The sequence below is a fragment of the Rhinatrema bivittatum genome, chromosome 14 (genome assembly GCF_901001135.1).
Source record: "Rhinatrema bivittatum chromosome 14, aRhiBiv1.1, whole genome shotgun sequence".
Taxonomy (NCBI): domain Eukaryota; kingdom Metazoa; phylum Chordata; class Amphibia; order Gymnophiona; family Rhinatrematidae; genus Rhinatrema; species Rhinatrema bivittatum.
The window spans coordinates 20,827,606-20,854,802 of NC_042628.1; the positions used below are offsets into that span (position 1 = coordinate 20,827,606).

At 49.1% G+C, this 27,197-nt stretch overlaps 1 protein-coding gene across 2 annotated transcripts in view; it reads right to left on the bottom strand.

Annotated features, from left to right (window-relative positions):
• LOC115075727 (proline-, glutamic acid- and leucine-rich protein 1-like) overlaps window positions 1-26,150 on the bottom strand; it is a 40,168-nt gene extending 14,018 nt beyond the window's left edge. For both annotated transcript variants that reach the window (XM_029576413.1, XM_029576412.1), the window contains exon 1: window positions 26,047-26,150. In XM_029576413.1, the coding sequence (XP_029432273.1) occupies window positions 26,047-26,054 (8 nt within the window). In that variant the 5' untranslated portion in view covers window positions 26,055-26,150. The remainder of the gene's footprint in view (window positions 1-26,046) is intronic.
• Window positions 26,151-27,197: the final 1,047 nt, after the last annotated feature.

Genomic DNA, 27,197 nt, shown 5'->3' on the forward strand with positions numbered 1-27,197 from the left:
TTGCCCACCCCTGCATTAGAGCTTACACTGGGAATACTGCCACACAAATAATCCTTCTAATGCAAATGGAGAGCCCAGACCGTTCTGGGAAGCATAGGAAAGAAAGAGTCACCTATTTAAAATGCACTCGCGTGAGCACCGAGCCTCAACGTAAAAAGACGTGAGTAAAATCACACACATGCATTAGAGAACAGAGCCTCTGATGTAAGAAGATGCGAGTAAAAAAAAAATAACATGCAAGCACCTTCAGCTTTATTCGAGCAGTAGAAATGTTAACTCTGGGTGCAGTAAACTAAAGGCAGGCTAATGCATCGGGAGTGAAAAACAAAACAAGCAGGCTAAGCCAAAATGTGCATGCAAAAAAGCATGTTTTATGGACATATATTGCAAGTTCAGGATCCCCACACCATGAACTCCATGTTCAGGCCCAGTCCTGGGGCACACCTAGCCAGTCCGGTTTTCAGAATATTCACAATGAATATGTAGAAGCGAGGGCTGCCTGCTATGTGTTTTTGTATCTATTAGCAGTGTCCTGTCCTGAGGACTGGGTTGGGAGCCCCTGTCCCCGCTCTCCCCAGAACTTAAATTTCCAGCAGTATAAAACCTGAGTAATCCCAGCTCACCTCTTAGCATCGGGGAGTAATAGGTAATGCCTGGGGGGGGGGGGGGGGTGCGCGCTAAGTTGTGTGCACACTTTCTGCAAACCAAACTCCTTTTTATACAGAGAGTAAAGTTCCATGCTCCAAAACTAAATACACACAACCATGAGCTAACATGCATGCATGCGCCTTATTACTGCATCAGCTATTTTTAGGAGACGAGTTCTATCAGCTGTAGTAATATAATAATATATATATATAATATATATATAATAACATCACACAATCACACCAATTCATCATTGTCCAATAACTGCTATAAAATCATTATAATATACTTTAGATGATAATATAAAGGATAAGAGGTTACTTTTATGGGGTATATAGTTTTTAAGTGGATGAATGATCAATGGGTGTGACTGTGTGATATTAGGGGGTTAGGGTTGGTTAGGACTTGCCCGGACTGGGTGCATTCAAAATTGTGATTAAATATTGAATTCATTAGAATACAGATACTGTGATAAGATACATGTATGTTGAGGGGTAGTTGTATTGATGTATATGTACTGTTGAATATGGTGTCATTAGAAATGATGTGTTTAATGTAATGTAAATGATGTATTTAATGGTTGTTTTATTAAATGTGATATAATATATAATAATAAAGGATATAAACATTTTTGAAAGGTGATATTGAAGATAAATTTAAATTGATATTGTATATTTATGGCAATACTTTGGGAGTCCCTCAGTGTGTTGGATTGTGTACTACTGGATTACGACACTTTCATTTCTCCCCCTAAGCCTCTGACTAGATTGGGAAGTTAGTCTATATAAATAAAAATGTAAATGTTCGTTTGTTCAAAATCTTAAATCTTCCAAAGTTCTTCACCAATTGCTTTGAAATTTTGACACAACGTTGCAATCAAATACGCGCGTTTTTTATATACCTATATTATATAGATATCACACCTGTGACAGGTAAAAACATGTTTTTTGGGAAAAACAGCGCCATCTGTTGAACGTAAAAGTAACACACGTTATCTATCTAGATAAATGAAGCTTGACCGACGTGCCGCAAATGCGCAGTAGGGAGCAGCTCTACTGCGCATGTGCAGGCAGGAGCGCACGTCGGTCAGAGCGGAGCCAAGATGGCGTTGGGAGGAGCAGCAGTGGCGGAGCGGCAGCGATATCGGGCGTAGCAGCAGTGGTATGGGAGTGTTGGGCGGCCGAGCTACAATAGCTGGGAGGAGCGGCAGCAGCAATATCGAGCAGCTGAGGTGCGTGCCAGGGAGGGATCCTCGGAGACCTCCCGTTTCCGTGAGCGGGCCGCGCTGAAGAGCACAAGAGGGAAAGGGAAGGGGGTGTGGATGAGCTGGGAGAGGATTGAGAAAGGGAGGGGATGAGAGTGAGGGAATGGGATTGAGAGAGGGTGGGGAGTGACTGAGGGAAGGGGAGGGAGAATGAGGGGGGAGGTGAGATTGAGGGGAGGGAGAATGAGGGGAGAGGTGAGTGTGAGGGAAGGGAGTTTGAGTGGGGACAGGGGAGGGAGGGGAGTGACCAAGGGGGAGGAGGATGAGTGACTGAGGTAAATGAGCAAGGTGAAGGGGGAGTGAGGGAAAAGAACCAGACTGAGCCACTGCAACGCGTGGCTGGGTACAGCTAGTACATAAATAAAGATTGCACTGTAAATTAATTTGGAGTTTTTTTGTTTTAGTTTTATTCTACTTTTCTAGCAAATCATGAGTCCAGTCCTCCCAGTACACATAACTGGGATGAGGTAGGAGGGTCTTAGAAAGTGAAGGCAAATAAAATCTCTTCAGTTAGAATATTGCCGGTTGATATCACGGCAGGAGGGGCAGCTAACATTAAGGTAGAAGGTTAATAGTATCGACAGATGTCTTTTTGTGATATCTGGATGTTTGGAGGAATGGTAATAACATAAAAAGGATATTGGTAATTGGTGTAGTGGCAGCGCTCCCCCTCTGGGCTGTAAACTGTCTCACCCACCACAGCGTGCAATGTTTTCTTGGGCATTTGCATTATCAGATTGATGGAGAGCTCAACAGCAGCAACTATTGCATAAACCCCCCCCAATACAAAGTATTGGGATGTTAGTCCTCTTGAATGCATGGCAATAAGTTTCACAAAAAAAGAATAAGGGGATGCTTATTGATTGGGCATCTTTCATGAGCAGAGACTCCCTTCCTCAGGTCAGAACAGAATGAGCAGAGGATGCCATTACCAGAAAATAGAAGTGAATCATAAGAGGTGTCCTGAGCACACTGTTTAAACCACGGTTGGACACACGCCCACAACCCTTTATGCTATAAGGGGATTAGCATGTCCAAAATGCACATCCAAACCCCTCCGCCCCGCAAAATTAATAGCGCTCATCTCATCAAAAATTAATGCCTGCCCAGAGCAGGCTGTACATCATCCAACTTTATATTGTGGCGATATTAAGTCAGAGGAACCACAAGTTTATTAAAAAAAAAAAAAAAAGTGCCAGCGATCAGGTTAGGAAAAGAGACGCTAAATTAACAAGCCTCCATTTTTCTAACCCGTGGCTGTGCACAGGTAGGAAAATGGACACTCCTAAAGCTGAGCGTCTGGTTTCCTAACCCGCCTACAAGCCACCTGCTGCCAAGGAGGCGCTAGGAGCATACATTTGTCCCTAGCGCCTCTTTGGCAGCGTGACCTCCTCATTTAAATAGTCAATCTCAGGCCCAGGAGAGGTGCTGGGCGCAGGTTAGGAAAGCTCAGTTTTCCATGCTGATTTATTGCACTGGCCCCATAGTGTGAGAAGAACGCTAGATCTCAGAGTCTTTTCCTGCCACCACCCTGCACCAGGTGGGCCACAAAAAACAATAAGCCTTTCTCCAGGCCAATATGACCACAGGAACAAAAAACTTGGTGGGCCCTGCACTGCATACTCCACAGGCCAGATCCCGCCCACGAGCCATAGTATGGAGACCTCTGCCATAGCCCATTCTTGTGGTGGGATAGAGTGGATAAGACTAATATAACTATTTCTGCCTTAATCAGAGGACTGGCTCTTACAGTGAGCCTTAGGAGCCTGCAGCTAGGCCATAATTAAATCTGGAAATTAGTTCTTAGAACCTGCTGGTGAAACAGTAACTATTTAAAAATCTGTGCTGCAATAGTGGCTCATGATCAAAACCCTGCACCTCCACACACTGACGGCATCTAACAGACCAATTTGATGCTGCTCTTCAAAATGTCCATGCTCCAGCTGAATTACTTTAAAACGTTAACTTTAAAAAAAAAAAAAACAACTAGTATGGCCGAAGATGCGCACGCATTCAAGAATCTGCATCCAACCTAGACGTACACAATACGTACGCACGTCCCTTCAAATGGGTGTCGTACGTCCAAGTTGTGCACCCGTATTCAGGACATCACAGCCATCCTCTGCTCTACAGCAGATGTTTCTCACATCCATGACACACTGAACACGTGACCGTCATAAGGCTATATGTAAACATACACTCTTGACCCTTAACAATGGATGCAGAGCAGAACTAGGATATTACCCATAGAACTCTGATATTCTGGTTCTGATGACATCTCAGTACAAGCAAAACAAACTCCCTTTACTACCAGGCACAATAGCCCTTCTTATATGAAAAGGCAATAATTTACCACTAATGCATATCCTATTGAGAAAACACAACAAATAAGATTGATACAGTTGCCTACATGCTAGTAAAATACCTCACCTCTGGCACACACACAGAACAGACTTCACCAAGTACGGAAAGATCACAATTTATAAATATGGAGACAAACAGGAATGGAAAACCAAAAAGGCCACTCTGCATGCAGTGCAAACTTGGAGAAATGGAAAGAGAAATATAGCAGCTAACACAGTCCCAGGATCTGCAATAATGCACAGAAACTAATCTGCACAAAGTTACACCTGCATTATGGAACACATAACCCTATCTATGAAAAGGCAACACTACAAATATTAAATCAGGTCCCAAACACTAATTCACTTCCTATTAGGAAAACAGAACAAGCCAAGCTGCTATAGATCCCCACACAGAAATAACTGTAAAACTATATTAATAAATGTTTCAAAAACAGCTGATGAACTGAACAATGTCAAACAATTAAAACTCATAAAAATTAAAAAGTGGGGGAGTGAGAGGCGAAAGAGGCCGAAGGGAACAGCGTTTCTTTACAAACTTTTCTTCTACTATTACAAGTTACCTCTTGGACTTGGAGCCGCCGCCCGGTGAGCCACTTCCTGGTTCTCGCCCCTGACGTCAGCAAAGGGGAGGAGCCGGTAAGCTCAAAACCGGCACCTCTTGTGGAGTGAAACCGGGGAGTGAGAGGCGAAAGAGGCCGAAGGGAACAGCGTTACTTTACAAACTTTTCTTCTACTATTACAAGTTACCTCTTGGACTTGGAGCCGCCGCCCGGTGAGCCACTTCCTGGTTCTCGCCCCTGACGTCAGCAAAGGGGAGGAGCCGGTAAGCTCAAAACCGGCACCCCTTGCGACGCGTGCCGAAGCCGCGCGCGCCAAAGGGGCGCGCGCGGCTTTGTTTCCTGATACTGGAATCCAAGAAGGAAATGATTTAACTGAAACATATACGGAACAGTAAGTAAGCCTCTTAAATACCCCCTCACTCCCCCATCGGAGGTCCTGGGAATTAAGGTGTCTTTGAGAAATTATAAAGTACTGCCTCAACAAAAATGCCGCATATAAAGAGAAAGGGAAGACTACGCCCGGAGACCCCGACTGTGCTAGATCCTTCCCTTTCTCAGCCTTTAATAGAGAATTTTCTCAAAGTTGTAAATGTCAATACTCCTGGGGGCTCCGACTTGGATACTGAACAGGAGCAGGTTCAGGTATCCCAGGAGCAGTTCCAGATCACCTTAAGCCCAGGAGCGCCTTTGACTCCAGAGCCGCCGAAACCTCCTTTCAGACCAAATCCAGAAGTGCCAAGTCCTACTGAAGATGTTGGCCAGGCACTTAACATCGGGGGGGGAATTGGACCTGAAGGGGGAATGCAAGGGAATACCAGTAATCTCCTGTTAGATAACAGAGAAGTAAGCTTGCTGAGAATACCCCTATCTTCGACACCTGACGGAGCTATTGGAGGAGGAGTATCTTCAGATGTGAAGAAAAAGTACTACTCACAACCTGGAGAAGATATAGTCGAAAGAAAAACTAATCAAATGAAAGACAATCGTGGAATTACATTGGAAAATATTTGGGAAGTGTTAATAGATCTGAAAACCTCTATGAATAATTTAGAGGTTAAAATGTCTGGGGTACAAGTACAGGGTGAAATACTAGAAGAAAAAATTAAGAAAAATTCAGAAAAAAGTGAAAATATAGAAAAACAACTAAAACAAGTTCAGGAGGTTCAGACAGGATTGATTAAAGGGGAGATAGCTAATTCTAGGAAACTGGAGATGATTGAAAATAATCTACGTTATAACAACTTACGAATTTTGAACTTTCCTTCTGTTAATTTAATATCACCGTTAGAGCAATTTAAAAGATTTTTAATTGGAAATGTATTGATTTCTACTGAAAAGATTCTCTCAATTGAAAAAATCTTTTTTATTGCTCAAAGAAAGAGGAAGGATGCTAATTCTATAAATCAATCCCAACAAATTGTAAATCTTACAAACTATTTAGAAGAATCTATGGAAAATCAGGTTACTGTTAGAGGTACCTTATGTGTGAGGTTCTCAAAAATGGAGGATAGGGATAATATCTTAAAACTATTCTTAAAGAACCGAGAAAAATTATATCTTTCTGAAAAAATCTGGATTTACCCAGACATTACAAAGAACACCCAAATACGAAGAAAAAGCTTTATTCAGATGGGCCCCGAAGTTAAACAACTAGGAGCCCAAATGACAGTATATTTTCCTTGTAAATGCACTATAAAACATTTAAGTGAACGATTTGTATTTCTAGAACCATCTGAGCTTAGGAAATTCCTAGACTCTAGACAGGTTAAATAAGACATATATATATTCAGGTTGTACTCAGGCACTTAGTGAGTGACATTTAATTCACCTTATATTTGATTGTATTTTTTATATTTTTGCTCCTTAGTATTAAACCTAGGATTTTCAGATTCTTTATAACAGGGTCAATAGAGTTTTTCCTAATTTTGAAAATGTTTATTACTTACTTGCACTATGAATGCCCTAAGTTTGATTTGTAATTATACGGTCAAATAATTGTTGTAAAAATTCTATAAATAAAAAAAATAAATAAATAAATTAAAAAGTTGTCCAAATACCAATAAAATATTTCAAACAGCAGACTCATCACATAACACTCAATAATTAAAATGGCAGTCAATCAAGAAAAATAAACTTAAAATGCCACCTTTACTTACCCTCTCCAGCAACTCTCCTACTCCTTTCCCTTGAAAGCAAATACCAGGAGCAGCAGCAGCTGCTGAAGCTCTGTCCTTAAGGTCCTCTTCTTTAGGGCCCACAAGTTGCTCACACACACCCCAGTCACCTCCCTGCCCAGTCTCTGTCTCACACACACCCCCCCCCAGTCAAGGTGATGCGTTCAGGGAAAAATAACCCATGCTATAGTTACACAATGTTAGGTTCCATATTAGGAGCTACCACCCAAGAAAGATCTAGACTTCATAGTGGATAACACATTGAAATCGTCAGTTCAGTGTGCTTCGGCAGTCAAAAAAGCAAACAGAATGTGGGAATTATTAGAAAGGGAAAGGTGAATAAAATGGAGAAATTACTTACCTGATAATTTCATTTTCCTTAGTGTAGACAGATGGACTCGGAACCAATGGGATGTATAAAAGCTACTCCCGAACCGGGTGGGAGGCTGCCCGTGACCCACTTAGTACTGCCCTTGCAAATGCTGTGTCCTCCCGAGCCTGAACATCCAGGCAGTAAAACCAGGAGAAGGTGTGAATGGAGGACCATGTCGCCGCCCTGCAGATCTCGGCGGGTGACAGCATCTTGGTTTCCACCCAGGACACTGCCTGGGCTCCAGTAGAATGGGCCTTGACTTGTAAAGGCGGTGGCTTCCCTGCTTCCACGTAGGCCTCCTTGATGACTTCTTTGATCCAGCGGGCTATGGTTGCCCGCGAGGCCGCTTCCCCCTGCTTCTTTCCGCTGTGGAGGACGAATAGATGGTCCGTCTTTCGTACGGACTCTGAGCTTTCCAGGTATCTGGCTAGGAGCTTGCTGACGCTGAGATGTCGTAGACTTCGAGCCTCTTCCGAATTCTTCTGTTCATCTGGCGATGGTAGTGAGATGGTTTGGTTGAGGTGGAAGTGAGACACCACTTTAGGTAGGAACGACGGAACTGTGCGCAGCTGGATGGTTCCCGGAGTGAGCCTGAGGAACGGCTCCCGACAGGACAGTGCTTGTAGCTCCGATATACAACGAGCTGAACAGACTGCCAGCAGGAAGGCTGTTTTCAATGTTAATAGCCGGAGAGGCCTGAAGGAGGATCCTGATAGGTAATCTAGGACCAGGTTGAGGTTCCAAAGAGGCACCGGCCACCTTAGGGGTGGTCGGATGTGCTTGACTCCTTTTAAGAAGCGGGAGACATCCGAGTGAGAGGCTATGCTGCCACTCCCGCTCTTGGGTCAGTAGCATGACAAGGCTGCCACCTGTACCTTGATGGAGTTGAGGGACAATCCCTTCTGCAGGAATTCTAAAATGGTAGGAATTTTGATTGAGTGTGGTATGACATTGTGGTCCTCACACCAGGCTTTGAATACTCTCCAAACCCTTATGTATGTAAAGGATGTCGAGAATTTGCGTGCTCGAAGTAGGGTGTCAATTACTGCCCCCGAGGAACCTCTATTTAGGCGAGCCCCCTCGATGGCCAGGCCGTAAGAGAGAATCGAGCTGGGTCCTCGTGGAGGATCGGCCCCTGTTAGAGCAGGTCTCTGTGTGGAGGCAGCGGCAGGGGGTTCCCTGCCAGCAGTCTTCGCATATCTGCGTACCATGGTCTTCTTGGCGAGTCCAGGGGCCACTAGAAGTACTGGCCCCTTGTGGTGTTCTATCTTGTGATGATCGCTCCCAAAAGGGGCTATGGCAGAAAAGCGTATAACAGAGCCTCCTGTGGCCAGGTCTGTACCAGGGTATTGATTCCCTGGGACTGGGGTTTCCGCCTGCGGCTGAAGAAACTGGATACCTGGGCGTTGGACCGGCTTGCCAGGAGGTCCATGGCTGGTGTTCCCCAATTGTTTACTATCAATTGGAATGCTGTGGTTGACAGTTTCCATTCTCCTGGATCTAGGCTTTCCCTGCTGAGGTAGTCTGCTGTGACATTGTCTTTCCCGGCAATGTAGACGGCCGAAATCTCGTGGAGATTCACTTCCGCCCACGACATTAGGGGGTCTATTTCCAGTGACACCTGTTGGCTTCTGGTTCCTCCCTGACGGTTGATGTAGGCCACTGTTGTGGCGTTGTCTGACATTACTCTGACCGCTTTGCCTCGGAGTCTGTGAGCGAACCTTAGGCAGGCTAGCCTGACTGCCCAGGCTTCTAGGCGATTGATATTCCATCCCGACGCTTGTTCGTTCCATTGCCCTTAGGCGGTGAACTCCTGGCAGTGTGCTCCCCATCCTCATAGTCTGGCGTCCGTGGTGAGTAGGATCGAGGTTGGGGAGGATAGTCTCGTTCCCTGGCTCAGATGGGATTCTTGTAGCCCCCATCGTAGTTGGGCCCGAACTCTGTCCGGGAGCTGGAGCTGCACGGTGTAGTTCTGGGATAGAGGATTCCATCGTGATAGAAGAGAGCGTTGTAGGGGTCTCATGTGAGCCCTTGCCCATGGGACTACCCCAGTGTGGATGCCATGAGGCCGAGAACTTGTAGGTAATCCCATGCTGTGGGGCGAGGATCGCTCAACAGGGTTCGTAACTGGGTCATCAGTTTTGATCTCCTTGTCGGTGTCAGGATGACCTTGTCTCATTTGGTGTTGAACCGGACGCCCAGATATTCTAGAGATTGGGAAGGCTGCAGGCAGCTTTTGTTTGTGTTGATCACCCAACAGAGTCTCTCCAGTAGAGTTTTGACTCTGTTGGTGGCTTTCCTCTGGGGATTTCGCTCTGATCAGCCAATCGTCTAGATAAGGGTGCACGTGGATTCCTTCCTTCCTCAGTGCTGCTGCCACTACCACTATGAGCTTGGTGAATGTCCGGGGTACAGTGGCTAACCCGAAGAGTAGTGCCTGGGACTGGTAGTGGCGGTCCAGGATCGAGAAGCGTAGGAAACGCTGATGCTCTTGATGGATCGGGATGAGTAGGTAGGCCTCCAACAGATCCAGGGAGGTAAGGAACTCTCCCGGCTGTATCGCCCTTATTAACGAGCGTAGGGTTTCCATGAGGAAGCGGGGAATCTTCAGGTAACTGTTGACCGCCTTGAGGTCCAGGATAGGTCTGAACGTTCCTTCCTTCTTGGGAACGATAAAATAAATGGAATAATGGCCAGTATTTATTTGTTGTGGAGGCACCAGTGTTATTGCCTCTATGGATAACAACCTGGTCAGTGTAGCTTCCACTGCCAATCTTTTGGAAGGGTCGTGGCAGGGAGATTTCATGAACTTGTCCGGAGGGAGGTGGTGGAAATCCAGATAATATCCCTCTCGAATGATGGAGAGGACCCACTTGCCCAAAGTTATCTCAACCCATCTTTGGTAGAATAGGGCCAGTCTGCCCCCTATGGCTTCTTCCTTTAGACGGGTCATCTGATTCTCATGGTGGGGTGCGGCTGGGGCCTGGACACAAGCTGGCTCCTCTTTTATTGTGCTTGTTCCGAAAAGACTGACTCCAGCCTGCAGGGCGGGCCGCCTGATATGAGCTTCTATATGGGTTGAAGCGATGTAACCCTCTGCCCCTGGAGGTCCGTGGAAAGGATCGCTGGTTTCTCTTATTCCTGTCCTCCGATAGCCGCGGCAGTGGGGACTTGCCCCACTTGTTGGCTAGTTTCTCTAGTTCACTTCCGAATAGGAGTTGTCCCTTGAAGTCTTGTTTTGAAACTGACCAGTTTTGGAGCCAGATTTGTCTTCTGACTGCCACTGTGGATGAGACTCCTCTAGCTGCCGTGCATACCAGATCCGAAGCGGCGTCCGCGAGAAATGATACGGCTGGTTCCAGGGCTTCCCCAGGAGTGTTGTTCCTGGTTTGCGCTAAGCAGGTGCGTGTCACCATGGCACAGCAGGCCGCGATCTGTAAGGACATAGTGGAGACGACAAAGGACTGTTTGAGGATAAATTCCAGACGTCTGTCTTGAGCATCCTTGAGCGCTGCTCCTCCTTCCACTGGGATCGTGGTGCACTTTGAGAATGCACAGACCATGGCATCCACTTTTGGACATGCCAGGAGATCTTTGGCGGCGGGGTCCAGAGGGTACATGGTTGCCAGAGCCCAGCCCCCTTTGAATGTGATTTCTGGGGCCTCCCAATCAAGGTCAATTAGTTGCTGGACTGTTTGTAATAGTGGGAAGTGACGTGAGGTCTGACGAAGTCCCTCCAAAAGTGGGTTCGGCTTAGGTTCCCCCGAGGTGCTTGTGCCCGGGATGGCGAGCTCTTTCAAGCTTTGCGTGACTAGGTCATGGTTCGATGGGGCTCTGTCCCCGGAGGGAGTTCCCCTTCCTCCAGGGGTTCTGGCTCCTCCTCTGAGATGTCTATATCCCCGAAGGTGGGGCTTCTGGGCGGGTGGGCTCACTTCCCTGGGCTTAGAGGGCCCTGGTATGCTGGGGTCCTCTGGTGGTGCCTGTGGCCGCATTGCCAGAGGTCCCGGTTGCATGTGGACGAAGGTATGCACACCTTTGAAGAATTCCACCCAGGAGATCGAAGCTGGGTCTAGACTAAGGGGCGCCGCATCCCTGGGGTCCAGCGTACCGCTGGAAGGGGCGGCGCCCGGTACCGGCTGGGGAGGGTCATGAGCTAGGTCCCCTAGGGCTTTTTCGCAGTGAATGCACAGGGCCGTGGCATCCTCATGCTGTACCGCTCTAATATGGCATGCTGGGCAAAGGCGTTGAACTTTTGGCTTAATTTCAGGTGGAGCCATGGTTTTATGCACGTATATACAGTTGTGCGTCGAAGATGCGCGTGTAGGGCTGGTGTGCGCATATCTAGCAAGGTGCGCGCTGTTGCACGCACGGGTCGGAATTGTGTGCCCGGCACGGTAAGCGCATGGTTATGCGCTTAACTTGTCCGCCCAGCACTTGTGCGCGTGAGGTTGTGCGCACAAGGGATTTTGTGTGCACGGCTCGCCTGTGTGCGCACGGATCGAGACGGCAGACAGGGTGGTGAGCAGGCTAAGATGGCGACCACCTCGGAGGGTCTCCATGTGGGAGGACCCTCGGATCTGACCGGGGTCTGGCCCGGCTAGGACCTATCAACCCGGTGGCACTGGTCCCGGTTGGCGATCTGTGCGTCTCCTCGAGCTTCGGAGACTTTAAAATAGATTTCTACCATACCTTGTCCCGGCGCTTCCCGGTTTCGTTCCGGGCGGTCTCCAGCTGCGGGGGGAGAGGACAACTACCTTCACCGCCGCGCTCGAGGTTGTACCCGCTGCCTCTCAGCCTCACCCGATGTCGGGGGCTAGGTCCCTGCTGAAGGTCGGCCGCCGGACCGACACTCACCTCCGAGGGATCGCGGAAATCGCTTCGGGAATCTCGACTGGGGGAGGGACCCACCGGGTGTCACCGCAGGAGAGCGGGGCTCGTCTGTAGAGGTAAGATTTCTTCTTAATTTGGGCTTGTTTGGTAAAATTTACTCTAACGCTGTGCTAGCGTGCATAGAGCCCCTAACTGCTATGGAGACGGAAAATACTGAAGAGCTGCACTTCCTGCAGGGGTATATGTACTAGGGGCTGACGTCAGATTGAAATCTGATCCGTCTCCAACTGCTATCAGGAGTACATTATACCCATTGGTCTTGAGTCCATCTGCTACACGCTAGGAAATGAAAAATGTCATAATGCCTCTGTATCGCTCCATGGTGAGACTGCACCTTGGATACTGTGCAGGGGCAGATTGTGGGAAAATAGTGGCCCGGGGGGGGGATTTTTCTCCATACTGGCCCATGGGTACCCAATTACACAAACAATATAATTTACATATATATGCACACACCCCTTAAAACATGAAAAAAAGCTACCCGGCATGCACATGTTATAATATCCATGGGCCGCACCTACATATATCATTTATAAAATATTTCAGCAAGTACTTTCATTCAACAAGAAACCTGTTAGTTTGAGAACATTTACTATTTTCAGTAGAAGAGCAGGTGGCAGTACAACAGTCACCAGCAGCTTGAACCGACGGGCTTAATCCCAGAGTCAGAGCAAGCTGCTGACCTCACTCTACTGCTGAGGGTCCATTAGAAAGACAGAACTGGTTAAGTGTGAAAACTTACAGAGACTGCTGCTGGTTACCACTGAGCGAGAGAGCATAGGAATTCCTTATTAATCTGTATTAATTTATTTTATATTTATTGCAGTTTATAAATGCCCAAGCATATCATGTAAAAAGCAAGCAAAACAATCAGAATTAATGAATTCTTTCATGAATCCTCTTTGCAGAAAGCCAGAAATCATCAGAACTACAATAAAACTGCATTAATCATGAACACGTGCAGAGCAGAGCTAGGACAATTCACATTACAACATGAAAAAAAAAAATTTCAAATTCTTGTGTCACCTCAACAAAAAATATCCTTCCACTGCTATTTTGTGAAGTAACAAACTCCTGCAAAGAAAGAGGCATCTAGAACCTTGCCATACCAAACAGTCACAGCACTGACTCTCAGGATTCAAATAACAGCAACCTTACGAAAAAGCAGCAATGCAAATACTACACCAGTCCCTAGAACATTAATACATCACCTACTGGAGTAACAGAACAAGCTGGACTACTACTACAGAGAAACTACACGCTAGCAGAAATACTGCACTTCAGTCACACACAGGCAAAACAGAGAACAACACTTACCTAATATAGAAATGAGACTACAAATTAGAAACAGAATCACGCAAATAAAACTGAAATAGAAAGCCTGAGAAACTAGACTGTGAACAGAGGAATACTGAAGAAAGAGCAAAATACAAAAATATAAGAAATGCACATTCCCAAAGATGGCATATTCCAATTGCTAATATTTCAAAATAATTTATTTTTTTTTACCTTTGTTGTCTGATCTTTGTATTTTTCTAATCAGTTGGTCCTGGTCTCTTTTTCCCATTTTTCCCTTGTTGATCATTTCTTAATTCCTTTTCCTTGTCTGTCTTCTACTACTGTCTTCTTCCCTTCCTCTCACACACACACACTTTCTCTCACAGACTCCCTCACATACTCAAGCTCTCACTCTCTCACCCCCCCCCCACCTCAGGCTCCCATTCTAAACCCACACATACACACACACACACATTCAAGCTCCCATTCTAACCCCCCCCCACACACACACACACATTCAAGCTCCCATTCTAAACCACACACACGCACATTCAAGCTCCCATTCTAACCCCCCACACACACACACACGCACATTCAAGCTCCCATTCTAAACCACACACACACACATTCAAGCTCCCATTCTAAACCCACACACACACATTCAAGCTCCCATTCTAACCCCCCCCCACACACACACACACAAGCTCCCATTCTAACCCCCCCCCACACACACACACATTCAAGCTCCCATTCTAACCCCCCCACACACACGCACATTCAAGCTCCCATTCTAAACCACACACACGCACATTCAAGCTCCCATTCTAAATCCACACACACTAAATCCACACACACACATTCAAGCTCCCATTCTAAACCCCCCCCCACACACACACACATTCAAGCTCCCATTCTACCCCCCCCCCACACACACACATTCAAGCTCCCATTCTAACCCACACACACACACATTCAAGCTCCCATTCTAAACCCACACACACTCAAGCTCCAATTCTAAACCCACACACACACATTCAAGCTCCCATTCTAAACCACCCCCCACACACACACACTCTCAAGCTCCCATTCTAAACCCACACACACATTCAAGCTCTCATTCTAAATCCACACACACACACACACATTCAAGCTCCCATTCTAAACCCACACACATTCAAGCTCCAATTCTAAACACACACACACATTCAAGCTCCCATTCTAAACCCCCCACACACACACACTCTCAAGCTCCCATTCTAAACCCACACACACATTCAAGCTCTCATTCTAAATACACACACACACACACACATTCAAGCTCCCATTCTAAACCCACACACACATTCAAGCTCCCATTCTAAACACACACACACATTCAAGCTCCCATTCTAAACACACACACACATTCAAGCTCCCATTCTAAACACACATACACATTCAAGCTCCCATTCTAAACACACACACACATTCAAGCTCCCATTCTAAACACACACACACACACACACATTCAAGCTCCCATTCTCACCTACACACACACCCAGGCTCCCATTCTCACCACATATACACCCGTTCAAGCCCTAGCACAGCTTCCGCTCCCTCCCCAAGCAGGAAGATTGGTGCGTCTCTCCTGCTGCTGCCAGCCTCCTGCTATCTTCGAGCCGTACAGCCCACCGATCTTCCTGCTTCGGGGGAGAGGAAGCGGAAGCTGTGCGCAGCGCTTCCGCTCCCTCCCCCTCCCCAAACAGGAAGATTGGTGGACCCTACACCAGCAGGAGAGGCCGTGGGCCGCAGGCAGAGCCTAACCAGCCTGCGGCCTCTCCTGCCACCGGGTGTGCCGCTCCGTGGCTGAGCAAATGCACGGAATGCACACCTGGTCATGCCAGGCCTGGGTCCACCCAGGCCCACCCTTGGCTATGCCACTGCATAGGCCTCTAGAACCATGGCTGCAGCCACGGGACAAGAAAAGAAAACAAAAAAAAGGAAAATTAGTTTCTTACCTGATAATTTTCGTTCCTGTAGTACCAAGGATCAGTCCAGGACACCTGGGTTGTGACTCCGCACCAGTAGATGGAGACAGACTAAAACTTGTGGGCGGAGCCATATATGCCCCTGTGCCAGTCACAGCCCCTCAGTCATACGTAATGTCAAAGTAGAACACAACCAGAGAACTAAACTATCTATAAACCGCTAATAGAACGTGGAAAGAAACACCCCTCCTGGAAACGGACTCTCCAACCGAGAGAGCTAAACAAGCGGAACAGAATAATTCAGAACAAGAGCGGACTCTCCATTACTTCAGCGCAGCACTGCGGGCGGGATCCTGGACTGATCCTTGGTACTACAGGAACGAAAATTATCAGGTAAGAAACTAATTTTCCTTTCCCTGTACGTACCAGGATCAGTCCAGGACACCTGGGATGTACCAGAGCAAACCTAACGAGGGTGGGAAGCAGAGAGTCCCGCTCGGAGAACCCTCTCTCCAAAACCCCCGGAATCGGTAGCCCGGACATCCAACCGGTAATGCCTGATAAAGGTATGTAATGACTTCCAGGTAGCCGCCCTGCAAATCTCTTGAGGCGACACCTGCGAAGCTGCCGCCCAAGACGCCGCTTGAGGACGAGTCGAGTGAGCCCTAAGGCCCGCAGGAAGTGGTTTTCCCCCGTACCAAGTACGCCGACCCAATGTCCTCTTTGAGCCAACGGGCGATCGTTGTGCGTGACGCTGCGGCCCCTTTCTTTGGACCAGAGAACAGGACAAACAGATGATCTGTGACCCGAAACGGATTAGTGACCTCCAGATATTGAAGGAGGGATCTCCGCACGTCAAGCTTCCGTAAATCCCTTTCTTCTGGATCGGAGGACTCCCTTCCCGCGAAAGCGGGCAACTCCACCGATTGATTCACGTGAAAAAACGACACAACTTTCGGAAGAAAGGAGGGAACCGTCCGCAAAGAAACTCCGGAATCCGAACAACGCAAGAAAGGTTCCCTACAGGACAGGGCCTGTAACTCGGAAACACGCCGTGCCGAGGCAATCGCTACCAAGAACGCCGTTTTTTTTTTTAAAGTGAGATCCTTAAGAGTTGCGCGTTTCAAGGGCTCAAACGGCGCCGTGCAGAGAGCGGAGAGAATCCAATTGAGGTTCCAAGCCGGACAAGGGAGACGCAATGGAGGGCGAAGGTGCTTAGCACCCCGAAGGAAACGAGAAATATCCGGATGAAGCGCCAGGGACGTACCACGGACCTTACCTCGTAAACAACCAAGCGCCGCTACTTGGACACGTAGAGAACTGCACGCCAGACCTTTGGCCAGACCTGCCTGGAGGAACACCAGAATGTCGGAGACCGACGCCGAAATGGGGTCCACCCCACGCTGCACGCACCATTCCTCAAAGACCACCCAGACTCGGACATAAGCCAGAGACGTCGACTGTTTCCGGGAACGCAGCAACGTAGCCACCACCGCATCTGAGAAACCTTTTCTCTCCAGCCGCGTCCTCTCAAAAGCCATGCCGCGAGACAGAAGCGATCCGCATCCTCCAAACAGACAGGGCCCTGACGGAGTAGGCCCGCCATTCCTTGGAGCCGAAGGGGAGCCGCTACCGCCAGCTGGACGAGGTCCGCAAACCACGGCCGGCGCGGCCACTCCGGTGCCACCAAGATCACATTGGCCGGGTGCAACTCTATGCGCCGTAGAATCTTGCCGATCATCGGCCACGGGGGAAAACACGTAAAGCAGCACATCCGTCGGCCAGGGAAGCACCAACGCGTCGACGCCTTCTGCCCCCCGTTCTCGACGTCGACTGTAAAATCGCGGGGCCTTCACGTTGTGCCACGTGGCCATCAGATCCATGTGGGGCACACCCCACGTTTCGCAAATGAGAAGGAACGCTGCGTCCCCCAGCTCCCACTCTCCGGGATCTAGGCGCTGACGGCTGAGAAAATCCGCCTGCACGTTGTCGACTCCCGCAATGTGAGACGCTGCTATGTTGCTGAGATGCAGCTCCGACCAGGCCATCAAGCGCTGAGCCTCCTCCGCTACCTGGGGGCTCCTTGTCCCGCCTTGGCGGTTGAAGTATGCCACGGTGGTCGCATTGTCCGACAACACTCGGACTGCCCTTCCCCGCAGCAACGGCAGAAAAGCTTGCAGGGCCAGACGGACCGCTCTGGTCTCCGGGCGATTGATAGACCACTGGGCTTGTGACACTGACCATAGGCCTTGGACCGAGCTCCCTAGGCAGACCGCTCCCCAACCGGAGAGGCTTGCATCCGTGGTAACCACTGTCCAATCGGGCACTAGAAGGGAGACTCCAGAAGACAGATGACTGGGATCCCGCCACCAGAGCAGGCTGGACCTCTCCTCCAAGACCGGCTTCCAGCGGGACAGTAAGGACGACTGTAATGGTCGCAGATGAGCGAACGCCCAGGGCACCAGTGCTAGCGTTGAAGCCATAGACCCTAGGACCGTAAGGTAGTCGCAGACCCGCGGTTGGCGGAGAGACAATAAGCGCCTCACTTGAGATTGCAGTTTGCATACCCGGTTGTGCGACAGGAACACCTTGCCCTGTTTCGTGTCGAACACCGCTCCCAGATATTCCAAGGTCTGCGTGGGGGCCAGATGACTCTTTTTGAAGTTGACCACCCATCCTAGGGAATGCAGAAGATGGAGGACCCTGGCCACCGCCATCCGACACTGATCCTCGGACTTCGCCCGAATCAACCAATCGTCCAGATAAGGATGGACCAGGAGACCTTCCCGGCGCAACTGCGCTGCCACCACCACCATCACCTTTGTGAATGTACGGGGGGCCGTCGCGAGCCCAAACGGGAGCGCACGAAACTGGTAATGCCGTCCCAGAATGCAGACCTGAGGAAGCGCTGGAACGATGGCTGAATGCCTATGTGAAGATACGCCTCCGTGAGATCCAGGGAGGCCAGGAACTCGCCGGACAGAACCGCGGCTATGACGGAGCGAATCGTCTCCAGTTTGAAGTGAGGAACGCGAAGGCATCGGTTTACCCCTTTGAGATCCAGAATTGGTCTGGACGTGCCGTCTTTCTTTGGGACGATGAAGTAGATGGAATAACGGCCCTTGCCGTGTTGGCTGACCGGGACAGGGGAAATAGCCCCTAAGCCTTCCAAGCGTCGGATGGTGTCTAGCACCGCCACCTTCTTCTCGGGGGTCTTGCAGGGCGAGACGAGGAACTTGTCCCCTGGAGTGCGAGCAAAATCTAACGCGTAGCCGTGTCTTATCACGTTGAGGACCCACAGGCCCGACGTTACACCGGCCCATCTCTCGAAAAAAAGACATCAACCGCGCCCCGACGTTGGGAACGGAGTGCTGGGGCTGCGGCGGGAGATGGGCCGACCACCTTTCATTGTGAAGACTTGGCCCCTGTGATCGCCAGGGGTCCGCCTTGCCGTCCGAAGCGCTTCCCCCAAAAGGAATGCTGTTGCCACTGCGGGGTACGGGAGGAAAAAGACCTGGATCTAGCCTCGGGCAGCCTGAAAACCCTGTTTTCCCCCAGGGACATCATTAAATCGTCTAATTCCTTGCCAAACAGCAACTTACCTTTGAATGGTAGCGCCCCGAGGTGAGCCTTGGAAAAGCCGTCCGCCGCCCAGTTGCGTAGCCACCGGAGGCGACGCGCCGAAACAGCAGCCACCATAGATCTCGCCGAGGTGCGCTGCAGATCGTGGAGCGCATCTGCGCCATAAGCTATCGCCGCTTCCAACTTATCCGCCTGCGCTGCCTCGCCTGCAGAAAAATCCGCATTGGCTTGAAGAACCTGAGCCCAGCGCAAGCTAGCTCGCATCGCGAAAGTCGTGCAGATGGCGGCTCGTACTCCGAGCGCGGAGACCTCGAAAATATTCTTAAGCTGAACTTCCAGCTTCCTGTCCTGAAGATCCCTGAGGGCTGTCGCTCCTGTGACTGGGATGGTGGATCTCTTCGTTACCGCAGAAACCGCTGAATCCACCTTGGGCAGTTTGAGAAGGTCCAGCGCATCCTCCGGGAGCGGGTGAAGCTTGTCCATGGCTTTGCTGACCTTCAGACCCAATTCTGGAGTGTCCCATTCGCGAAACAGGATGTCCGTGAAGAAAAATGAAACGGAAAAGCAACTGCCGGGCCTGTGAGGCCTATCAGGACCGGATCCATGTTCGCCTCCTGCCGAACCACTACCGGAGGGGCCTCTATTCCCCGCTCTTGGAGAATGGCTGGAATTAGGGGCGGCAGTTCCTCCCTGCGGAAGAGCCGGACCACCTTGGGATCGTCTCCCTCCACTGCCTGTGATCCTTTTCCTGCGCCGGACGGAGCGGATCCGTCCGCTGCCACCTCGTCGGCCCCCCGTTGGGGCTCTTCAGTGGAATCAGTGTCCGAACCAGTGGAGGAATCTGAGTCTGCCTCCTGTGGGACGCCACGCGGAGGCCGTTTTGCCTTCGAAGCGCTCGGGGGCACCTCCGCAACCCCCGATGGCCTCTTGGACTTCTTCAGCCGTGGAGCCTTGCGGGATTCCCTCCGGCCGCGCTTGCTCTTCTTATATTTCAGGACTTTGCGCAGCAAGAGCGCAAAGTCCTCTGAAAACGAACCGGAACCGGAAGAAACTTCAGCGGGACTCCCCGGGGACCCCGAGGGACCCCTCTCCGTCGCAATTCGCTGAGGAGAAAACGCGGGGGGCAGGGCTGCAGGCCCTGCCGTTTCCCGCGCCATTTCGCGGCCCGTGGCCAAAATGGCCGCCGCACCCGCCCTGAGCGGGAAAAGCTCCTGGGGCTTCTCTATCGCGCCCCCCCCCCCCGCTCAGCGGCGCTCGCACGGGTCGCGACCGAGCCCCCCTCATCGCCCCGGACGACCCCTCATCGCCCGGGATGCAGGCCGCGCAAAGGCCGTCGCGTGAGAGGCGCGCGCGCCGAGCCGCAGGCCCGGCAAATCGAACCGCGAGGCATGCCGGCGAAAACGGCGCGAAGACGGGGAGCAACGGCAGGTAAGCAAAATAAAATTAGTGCGAACGGCCTCCCCCCTGTCAGCAGCGCCCCCCCCCCGAGAGCGGCGACGCAAAGAAACAAGAGAGCCGGCTCACAATAAAAAAACACTTTTTTTTTTTTTTTTACACAAAAAAGGCCTGTCGCTGACCAAGGTCCTGGAGCCCTAATCCAGCAGGGGTGAGAAACCGGGCTCCCCGGTGTCACCCCTGACGCTGCTACTTGGAATAGCCGGGTCCTCGACCCTAGCAGCGGCCTCAACCGGGGGAGGGTAGTCCCCTCAGGACCTCTCAACCCCCCTGGGAGGCAGGGCGGACGGGACGTCAGGGACAATTTAGTAAAAGAACCCAAATAAAACGCCTTATCCTAAACTGGCCTAAAATCAAGAAAAATATAACCAACCCTGAAGGAATACCAGAACCAGGGCAGGAAGGAGCTGTGACCGCACCTGCACCATCTACTGGAGACAGAGTAAGACTGAGGGGCTGTGACTGGCACAGGGGCATATATGGCTCCGCCCACAAGTTTTAGTCTGTCTCCATCTACTGGTGCGGAGTCACAACCCAGGTGTCCTGGACTGATCCTGGTACGTACAGGGAACCAGAAATGATCAGAGAGCCTCTGTGGAAGCTCCCTGCTCCACCAAAACTGCTGTGGGCCGGGTGTTAATTGCAGTGCTTCCATGGGCATGGGGCCGCTGCGAGCACCGCCAGTGTCACATGACTGCCCTGACCAGCCCACCAGGGCATGCCCGAAGCCCCAATAGGCCAATCCGCCCCTGATACTGTGTACAATTCTGGTCGCCACATCTCAAAAAAGATATAGTTGCGATGGAGAAGGTACAGAGAAGGGCAACCAAAATGAAAGTAGATGGAACAGCTCCCCTATGAGGAAATACTGAAGAGGTGAGGGCTGTTCAGCTTGGAGAAGAGACAGCTAAGGGGGGATATGATAGAGGTCTTTAAAAATCATGAGAGGTCTTGAACGAGTAGATGTGAATCGGTTATTTACACTTTCGGATAATAGAAGGACTAGGGGGCATTATATGAAGTTAGCAAGTAGCACATTTAAGACTAATCAGAGAAAATTCTTTTTCACTCAACACACAATTAAGCTCTGGAATTTGTTGCCAGAGGATGTGGTTAGTGCAGTTAGTGTAGCTGGGTTCAAAAAAGGTTTGGATAAGTTCTTGGAGGAGAAATCCATTAACTACTATTAATCAAGTTTACTTACGGAATAGCCACTGTTATTAATTGCATCAATTCTCCAACACCCACTTGTTCAAGGGAAAACCTTGCTCGGTGGTCTTTTTTGTACGGTGACTCTGTTTAAGGATAACCACTTTTTAGTTATCCCTCTCATTTGCCCCGTATATTGCTCTTTATTTTTCACATTTTATATTCATCTTTTTTGCTTTTTCACTTTTTACTTATAAAATCCCTTCTCCCTGGCTGCTTATCCGACCCACTTGTCCGTTTTTATTCTCATATACTTATCAAGGCTGCCGCCCTCATCACTTCCTTTGGGTTCGGCCAATTTGAATATGTCGGCTTTTGAGAAAAAGTGGGTATACGATAGCCCAGGGGTCCCCAAACCTGTCCTGGAGGGCCACCAGCCAGTCGGGTTTTTGGGATATCCTCAATGAATATGCATGAGAGAAAATTTGCATGCGCTGCCTCCATAACATGTAAATTTTCTCTCATGCATATTCATTGAGGATATCCCAAAAACCCGACTGGCTGGTGGCCCTCCAGGACAGGTTTGGGGACCACTGCGATAGCCCATACAGCACTCACATTCAATTATGGAAGAGATTTATTGACGACATATTCGTCATATGGCAAGGTGAAGAAGAAGAACTTAAGAAATTTATTCAATGGCTGAATGGATGTAACCCAATTTGCAGTTTACCAGTCAGTATAACAATCAAAGCATAGCATTTTTGGACATCCAAATTACATTAACGTATGAAGGTTTCAACTTTACGATTTTTCGTAAACCTACAGATAGGAATACACTGTTGCATTATTCTTCATTTCATCCAAATTATCTAAGAGACAATTTACCAGTGGGTCAGTTCCTCCGACTAAGAAGATTGTGTTCCTCAACATCAGAATTTAAGATCCAAGCGGAGGACATGGGGAGTAGGTTCTTGCAGCGGGGCTACCCAGCCTCCAGAGTGAAAAAAGCATATAATAGGACAAGATGGGCAAATAGAGATCTGCTTTTAAAACCTAAAGTTGACCAAATTAATGAGAGGTTAGTGTGTGTGTTACCATACACACCGCAAACACAGATGCTGAAGAAGAGCATTTTGAGACATTGGCCTATTTTACAAATACATCCCAGTTTTCGAGAGAAACCAATGTTTGCCCTCACAAAAGCTAAAAATTTAAAGGACCTGGTGGTCCATTCAAATCTGTTACCAATTAGTACAAGACCAAATGATCAACGAGGAAGTCAAAAAATCTGCGGAAAATGTAGTGCATGTAATTATTTATATGAGGGCACAGAATTAGACATCCCGGGACGAAGGACATTTCATTTTAGGGATCAATACACATGTGAGTCTACAAGGGTGGTATACGCTTTATGGTGTCCCTGTTACAAAGTATACATAGGTAAAACCATGCGGAAGATCAAAAATAGGGTACAGGAACATGTGTGTCACCTAAGACATCAAACAGAGGGTGCACCATTAACTGACCACTGGCAAGAGATGGGACATTCACCAGAAGAATTCAAAGTGGCAGTAATTTTTCAAATACAAGACCATCCACGAGGAGGCGACCTAAATTTGAAATTGATACAAATGGAGCAGAAATTCATTTATACCTGGGACACCATAGCCCCAAAAGGGTTAAACCGAGAAATTGATTGGACAGTTTATCTATAGGAGGGATGGCCCTTGGGAAAGGTGGAGGTGACTGACATGACATCATAGAATCGCGATAAGAATCGGAGAGGGGGGGGGGGGCAAAGTTGCACATCTGAGGGAGAAACATTGTTTAGTTAGGCAAGTAGGGAATTGGCAGACCAGTAATAAAAAGTTAGTGGGGATAATATCATGTATGATGGAAATATGGAGGAAGTTTTCAGATCTACTGATGAGCTCATAGTTCCATTTATTACTAGTGGCTACTAAGACAAGTGACTGTGTAAAGGAAGAAATATGATGGGTTGCTTAACACATTACATCACAAGATTAGACTCTGGATCCGGATGGGGAACCAATTAGGCCCCCACCAGGGCCGCTTATTTGTAAAGTAGGGATGGTTTAGTAAGAAGTGGAAAAGAGGACCGATAGACAAGATAGGGGAGAACCGCGTCCAGTAGGCGGGGCCTATTAAGAAGCAGGGAGGAGGATCGAGACAGGGGAGAGCTGTTTTTAGCAGGCGGCGTGTTTTATTAAATATTTCAGGAGAGATAAGGGAATAGGAAACAGTACTAAGGTGACAATGTTCACACACGTAGAATACATAAGAAACATGGAATACATATTTAGTTGATTAGGGGAGGGACTGCGCTAATCAGTTCTATACCGGAAACTGACATCACAAGCAAAGTGCGGACATGGAGGTGTTCAGTTCTCCATCAGGTCCACAGCACAATAGAATCGCAATGGGTGAAAGTAAGAACGGGCTTCCCCTAGGTCCGATACCTGTGACAGCGGGATTTCATTTGAAAGATAAAAAACATAAGGATAATAAATAAAGCATACAATAAAAAATAAGAGTAGATGAATAAAATTTGAGCGGGGGGCATAACAACCGGACTTGAACATAGGAACGGGAGACTGTGGAGGAAGTATTGGTAATTGAATTTGATTAAGTGCACCAGAGGTAGCCTCGGTCTGGGGAAGACAGGGAGGTGTCAGCCCGTGGTTGGTTTAAAAACAGGCTGAACAGGCAGAGACGCTAGAGTCGTGTACTGAAGGCGTCGCTTACATTACATACGTAGCACAAAAAAGTAAGTACTAAATACCTTAGAGGTGGTAGAAATTGTATTCATTCTGAAAGTTGGTTGTGAAAACACTGTATTTTATGTATTTAAGATAGGTTGACACTGTGAACCCAGACTGGACACTGTAGATTTCTCTCCCACAGTCCCTGAAGCAGGCACAAAGTCCGAAACATGGCCAATGTCGGGCCGGCGAATCCGAACCCATAGGAAGTGATGAGGGCGGCAGCCTTGATAAGTATATGAGAATAAAAACGGACAAGTGGGTCGGATAAGCAGCCAGGGAGAAGGGATTTTATAAGAAAAAAGCAAAAAAGATGAATATAAAATGTGAATAATAAAGAGCAATATACGGGGCAAATGAGAAGGATAACTAAAAAGTGGTTATCCTTAAACAGAGCCACCATACAAAAAAGACCACCGAGCAAGGTTTTCCCTTGAACAAGTGGGTGTTGGAGAATTATTCTGTAAAGGGAAAGAGGTTAGTTGGTGCATATTAATTGCATCAGTAGCATGGGATCCTCTTAGTGTTTGGGTAATTGCCAAGTTCTTGTAGCCTGGTTTGGCCTCTGTTGGATACAGGATGCTGGACTTGATGGACCCTTGGTCTGACTCAGCATGGCAATTTCTTATGTTCTAAAAGGACCCTGAAGCTCAGACTGTAAGCTCCCTGGGGCTGGGACTTACTGCACCTGAATTCTAATAATGCTGCAAACCACCTTGGGCATCCTTTGATGGGTGAAAAGGGAAAAAACAAACACTAAAGGAAGTCAGTGTTGGGGGTATTTAACTCCTATTCCTGCAGAACTCTGGGTTTTAAGTAATGACAAGAAATACAGAACTGAAATCCCAACATACTTTGGAAAAGGGATTTAATAGGACTGCGGGTGAAGTGGCCCAGTGTTATTGTAAATTTAGGACTAGCAGAAAAAAACTGGACCTTCACGACAGATTCTCCTCAGCCCCTCCATCTGCTGCACCTGGTCTCGACCCCCACCCCGTCTCCATTCGCCTGTGCGTCCTGGCTGCTAAATGGACTGACACCGCCCTCCCTTCTGACCAGTTTCCCCCCCCCCAAATCAAGAGGTAGCCACAAATCCCCCCCCCCCCGCCGCCGCATCCACCACCAACGAAAGAAGTGGCCCTCGTTGTGGAGGCCAAGGGAGAGTTGGGGCACCCCCTAGTACCCAGCCCCGGTCCATGTGACAAGGTGCCGGGTCTAGGACTAGGTGGAAAGGGAGGGGAAAGCAAGGGCCCAGAGCGGCCGGCTCAGACTACCGCGGTGCACGAGATGTTTGCCGCAAATGCATGCAGGAAGCTGAGGCAGCAGGGCCACAGGGCTCGGCGCCTGCTAATCGTTACCACAGTGGGAGGTGAAGAATTTCAGCCATTTTGGATTGCAGGGTGAGAGAAGGGAAAGGTAGATCAGATCGTTCAGATCCCAATTAACATGAGAACATAAGGAGTAACGGGAGAAAGGGGAGTTGAGCGAGTGAGTGAGGTAGGCTGAGGAGAGGGCCGGCGGGCAGCACACAGCCTCTCAGTCCCAGATATTTACCGCAGCATTTCTTATTCTCTGTAGAACAAGATGAGTTTTCAAACATCAGCGGGTCCATCACGTCTCCCACAGCCCCAGTTATACTTCCGTTTACCTTCTTCCTGCCCCCGCGGGCCAATGGGAAGCCTCCTCCCTTCTTCCGACCAGTGGGAGGAGGAAGCCTCTGATTGGCCGGTGGGGCAGGAAGACGGGGGCATCTCATAGCCATGGGGTGGTTTGGGGGGGAGAGGCTGGGAGGACTGGCAGTGCCAACCTCGCTTATTTACCGCGAGATTGGGCTTCTTTTTTGTAGTCATTCTCGGGTTTTTTTTCGATTCGCGGGTTGCTTTTAATTGGACTATTTTTTCTGCCAGTCGCTTGTTGGGCGGGACGTGTGCTCAGAATCATGTTACAGTGATTGGCTGCTGCTGCTACGATGAAGCCTGTCCATAGCAGGCGCACCCTATCCCTATATTGCAGCAGTAAGCCAATCAGAGCACAGCTGCAAGCCTTGTTGATGCACACGACAGAGCACATTTTGTGGGCAGGCCCAGCACGGCAGGCACAGTAACGCACGTGGGCAGACCTGGAACCAGAAGGCCAGCAGCAGGGCACAGCACAGTGTTGCCAACCTCGCTTATTTACCGCGAGATTGGGCTTCTTTTTGTAGTCATTCGCGGGTTTTTTTTCCGATTCGCGGGTTGTTTTTAATTGGGCTATTTTTTCTGCCAGTCGCGTTTTTTTGGGCTTGTTGGGCGGGACTTGTGCTCTGAATCATACAGTGATTGGCTGCTGCTGCTGCGATGAAGCCTGTCCATAGCAGGCGCACCCTATCCCTATATTGCAGCAGTAAGCCAATCAGAGCAGAAGCTGCGAGCCTTGTTGATGCACACGTCAGGAGCACATTTTGTGGGCAGACCTAGCACTGCACAGCATCGCAGGTGGGCGGAACGGGAAGGCCAGCAGCACAGCATTGGAGAGCAACAGCAAAGAAATCCAGAGTGTGCAGCTACAGCCAGGTATCAGGAGGGGAGGAATTAGTATGTTGGGAGGGGGAAATGAGAGTGTGGGGGCCAGAGATGTGCTCTGAGGGGTTAGGGAGGGGGGAATGAGAGTGTGGGGGCCAGAGATGTGCTCGGAGGGGTTAGGGAGGGGGGAATGAGAGTGTGGGG